At 39.1% G+C, this 5,240-nt stretch overlaps 1 protein-coding gene across 1 annotated transcript; it reads left to right on the forward strand.

Moving 5' to 3' along the window:
- Positions 1–3,338: 3,338 nt before the first annotated feature.
- On the forward strand, positions 3,339–5,025 carry nppc (natriuretic peptide C). The gene is made up of 2 exons (XM_030791119.1): positions 3,339–3,431; positions 4,726–5,025. The coding sequence occupies exons 1-2, from the start codon at positions 3,339–3,341 to the stop codon at positions 5,023–5,025; spliced, it is 393 nt and encodes a 130-aa protein (XP_030646979.1).
- The last annotated feature ends 215 nt before the right edge of the window (positions 5,026–5,240 follow it).

Raw genomic sequence — 5,240 nt, forward strand, 5'->3', positions numbered from 1 at the left:
CCAAATTAAAATGGTTAAACACCACCATAATGGATTAATAGACTGAGGAGCTGAAGAGACAAAAGAAATGTTCTACAGAGAAAAAGCCCTCTGTGTGAAGTCTCTGTGTCCTGCTGTTTGCGAGGAAATACGCTGCACTGAAGCAATGACTTCTTCAATGGTCACACATTTCAGAGGACCTACTTCAACTGTTGTAACTTGTTTTATTGAAGAATATTAACTGTGCTGTGCTGTCATATTTAGCTTTATGATTCTTCTTAAGTACAGCTTGTCTTTGAAAATGGCCATCTCCTTAAAAATGATTTATGGTGAATTTTACAATCTGAAGGAGTAGGAGAAGTTGAAATACAGAGCTTTGGTCTAAAAAGGAACTTTTGCCTAAACAGGAATAATTCTGGATGAATTAATGATGTTATAGCACTCCTAACGTCACGTTATCTTGAAGATCATTCATAGACAAATTACTATTTTATCCCATGTAGTTAAATGGAAGCAGAAAACATAGGTAGATTGCTTTAGGAAGCAATTTCATTTAATTGGTGCCATTTAGATTTATCCATGTGTCATATCTTCTGTTCTTTTGGTTGTTTTAAATGCGCACGCTCCACGTGACAGCTAGGGAAAATTAAACCTGAATTAAATGATTATGCAAAAGAATGTCTGAAAAGGCCACGACACGTCTAAAGAGGAGTTATATTAAATACAAGTCTTTTCGGTTTCACCATACCCCCCCCCCTTCTCTACCTCCCTGAAGTTACAATGACCCTAGAGAAATGCGCCCGCATTGATGAACAACACATTTCAACCTGTCAAATCCCATTTCAGGCAGGCTATTACAGAATGCATGAACCGGCAAAGTTGGCACAGGCCTTTTGCATAAAAATCGATTCACGAATGGGGGTGGGGTACCTGTCCATGATATTTGCCGACAGAGAATTATTCAACCAGGCCAAGAACAGATCTTTGCCATTGTGAGCAGTTCCCTGATATCTGCCTTAAACATTCTGGTTTGCCTATACTTGGGGCTTACCTGTGCATCACCATTGCAAAATGAAACTTAAGAACAAAGTACACCAATGTTCGATATACTGTCCAAAGTAATTAACATCTACTGAATTTGCCCCATGCAGTTTGGTTTTCATGAAGGCTGATATATGGTGTATGGGTTGCCCTTAGCCTAAATGACTGCACTTTTTGCCCTTCAGCAGACAGGGACACCTGTCCAATGTGCTTGGTCAAAACCTGCCAGGTATGGTATGGCACATTTGACTTTTCTATCCCTGTTCAATATCAGTCAAGCAGTCCCAGTATATATTGTTTTAAATGTAATTTTACACCTCAGAAGTACACAGACAGAATTCTCAATACAGCCTGTTGTTCAGATAAGGTGTGAGAGTTTTATTTTCTGCAAGTTTCATATTTATATTCAAACGTAATTATTTGTTTATTTAGAATAATAATAAGTTCTTCATGCTGTTCTGTTTACTTTTGCTGCAGAGTTTTTCTGCGATATTTTTTATCTACTAGAAATATATTGATGATGGTTAGTTTTGGTCATCTTCAGAGGATCAGTATAATAGGTTATTAGTCACTATCACTACTACAACTACTACTACTACTACTACTACTAATTTTTTAAAAATCCAGAAAGTGATTTCATTGAGAAAATGAGGCCTATTCACTACACTGCACACAAGTCATTAAATTGATAACAGTAAAGACAATGCAATGACTTGATATTTGCCCCTAAAATAAATATAAGTCACGTAGGCATCATTCAGTCATAAACAGTAACATCATATACATCATATCTTTGATTCGTCGGATAGCTGCTCCGAATCGCTAGGTCACCGCTCTAACAATGACAGCGCACAGTGCCACTCTGTGTTTCAAAATAGAAGGTGCTAGAATAGTTATGTCCACTCCCCTCCTCTGTTTTGCATTTTTCACTGACACTGTGGCCAACCTGGTTAATACGATGTCGAGAATGCGTTATGTTCCGCAGTTTAAAGGCAAAATCAGAAGCAACAGGGTGTCAGTTTATTAAAAGCACCTCGGAACGGGAACCAATTACAAAAATGTACAGTTCATATTTTTGAGTAATGGGCTACCAGTATTCAAGAGTAATTCACTGACTGATGTACTGATTAAAATGTTTTTGGGGTTTTTTTAAATAATGAAAACTGTGAGATGAACATCTCTCATTGTTTCTCATAAATGTGGAAACAAAGTTTGAGCCGATTCCCCAGCGTCTATATCGGTTCTACATCCATACACTCCACAATCAAGCGATTCCGTTCTTTAAAAAGTTTCTGTTATACGATTAGCTGATTAAATTATATTCACTGTTTCGAGAATGCCAGTAAGTGAAACATATCACACACAATAGTTCACGCAATTTAGTTCAAAGAGTGCATTTCTGGTCACCGTGCTGCGCAACCTTTCTCTTTTTTGCGTGAATTCGTTGTCATACTGTGCCTGGGGGAAATGTGAGACAAAATGTACCGCTCTGTGCTTGATTTGCTTGTCTGAAAATCATTTGAATGAAATTTACTGTCTCTATTATTTGTTTAACGTCCACAAATATCTACGATACATATTATATCTTCTGTGCAAGTGGACGCAGTGCCAGTTACATATGAACGACGACAATGTTTAGAGAGATAACGAGAAAAAGAGTTCTGAAATGTTATTATTTATGTTTTTGTATTCTGAGTTCTGTTCAGTGTACTGTTAGTAGTTCAAAAATAATGAAGTTGAATGTCAATTGTCTAATAAAACCTAATAACAGGGACTACTCATGCTGAAGTCAGTATCTGTCTGACATAAAAAACGTAAGACTTTTTTATTCTTTTCCCAGGGAGCGACTGCCGACTGCTTAAAGTCAATATCTGCGTCTTATAACAAACCTACCGAGATTAGGAGTCCAAATTCATCATTTTTATTCATTTTTGGGGACAGGGCAGGACACTGAAATGACTTTAGCACTGAATGCCAATTAGATTTAACATTTTGTGGGCATACGCATATATGTGAGCATATCCCCTGAAAGTCCCGTGTCATTCATCGACATTAGAGTATGACATGACGCGTTCTTCTCCCAGACAGGTCACCTAATGTGAAAAATTGGCAAGGTACAGGAGGAGGAGAGCACCATTACGCAGGTTGCTATGACATCACCACTGCTAGACTATAAAAGCGGTGAGTTGCCTTGCATACAGTTAGAGAAGCACTTGAGAATTTTTGAGTAAACGGGGAACTGAGAACGAGTTTAAGAATACATATCTGGTCGAAAACTACATTCTCTAAAGCGGACCCAGCTTTAAACTCTAGTCAGAATGAATCCCTCACATTTAGTGGCTTGTGGACTACTGATGGCTCTACTTTCAGTCTGCACAGAGGCAAAGCCGTTGACACAGGCACAACAGAAGGTGAGGCAACTTGATGTAGTGCGCCAAGACTTTCTCTTGGAATCTGTGAATGAGCTGAAAGCTATTATAGCCAAAAGTGAAAAAGTAGATTTTTCAGTTTTGGCTATGTTCTTGTGGCATGGAATATATCTAAAAATAGTAGACGTTTGTCTACAACAAGCTTGATTTCATACGGAAATCAAATCAGTTCTTGCATGGTTTGGTTTTGCCAGTGATTTATGCAAAGGAAGTGAAACTGTCATATTTTTAAACAAAAAGCATACTGTCAATCAAAATTAAGAGCAATTTCTAACTTGTCACTGGATGTTTGGAAGTCATTCATCTCATCGTTCAGTACAATCAAATAACATTGTATAGGCCTATGTTACTGCTAAACGGGTCTAGTGTGATTAATAAATTAATATTTGTCTTTATATGTCAGTGGCTCAAGCCGGCAAGTTACTGATTTATCACTTTTATCTCAGCAGCAGACACCTTCGGGCGAGATCTCTGTGGGTCTAATGTGGTCCCGCGAATACTTGTAATGACAGTTCGTTTCTTTTTCGTGTTAAAAAAAAGGCGATCGTTAAGACAAAATATATTTGGCTATGTTAGCGCGGAGCCGAGAACCTCCAAGTGAACGCGACTCTTGTGATGCGCACTGCATCTTAGTGAACTTCGGACATTGGCCGTGACGTGTGTGCCTGAGCAGCAGAGGGCGAAAGTGAACTCTACAACCGCGGATGATACATTCGCGGTAATGTCGCTAAGATTGCTTTTAGGATTTTTTTAGACAATGTATTTTCAAATGTTATCCTAAAAGCAAGATAATCTCGTTTAAAAGTAGTAACTGATTAATAGGGTTTCTCAGATGAGGGGCTGCATTTGCCCCATATAATATTTGGCACTCAAGTTCTCAGTTTTCCGGACTGGTATAGACACGGTACACATTTCAGTTGTGTGGATGAAACCGAGGTGAAATATGGCATGAAATGAAGGATGCCAGAATGAAGTCAAAATTAAGAGTGATGTCTAAATGTTGAGATGTTCGTTTGGAATGTAGGAGTTCGAATGTTGAAGCACAGAAATGCGGTAAACTACATTCTGCCATTGTACAATATTAATAGCTATTAATCTACAGGGGTGAACTCCTTGTAGCTTACCCTACCGTCACTTGCCAGCATCATAGTCGTTTTGACTTTAAGTCATATGGCACGCACATTTTCCCTCAGTTTGGTTTTGTCTACAGGTTACGACATAACAGATGATGATAATTTGAATGGGTGTGTTAAAAATCCCTGTCTTTATGTTCCAGCCCCTTAGAGCGCTGCTGGGAGAGGAACTGTCAGAGTTTCTGGCGTCTGGAGAGAGAGAACGGAGGCTCGAGAACAGAGCGCGCCTGCTACGAGAACTGACGATGGACACACGCGCTAAGATTATGTGGGCGCGAAAAATGAATGACCAGCCAAACTCGCGGAGAAACAAGTCGGGAAACAAGAAAGCAGGTTCCACGCCCAGGAGCGGCTGTTTCGGATACAAGATCGATAGGATAGGCACCATGAGCGGCATGGGCTGTCATCCTGCCAACTACCCAGCTGCTGGTCTTTCTTGGTGAGTTTTGTTACAGGCCTTTTTTGTTGTACAAGGCAAAATATCTCTCCCCATTTTCCTCTACAGTTATGTAAGGCAATTCAGTCAGAGAAGGAGGTGAAAAATTAAGCTGATAAATACGTTATATGTGATAGATGAATCAATATTGTTAGAGATTTATTGGCAAAATTCAGAGAACACCCAATCTATCCATAAACTGGTTTGCTTCATATATGACAG

This window comes from Chanos chanos, chromosome 14 (assembly GCF_902362185.1).
Source record: "Chanos chanos chromosome 14, fChaCha1.1, whole genome shotgun sequence".
NCBI lineage: Eukaryota > Metazoa > Chordata > Actinopteri > Gonorynchiformes > Chanidae > Chanos > Chanos chanos.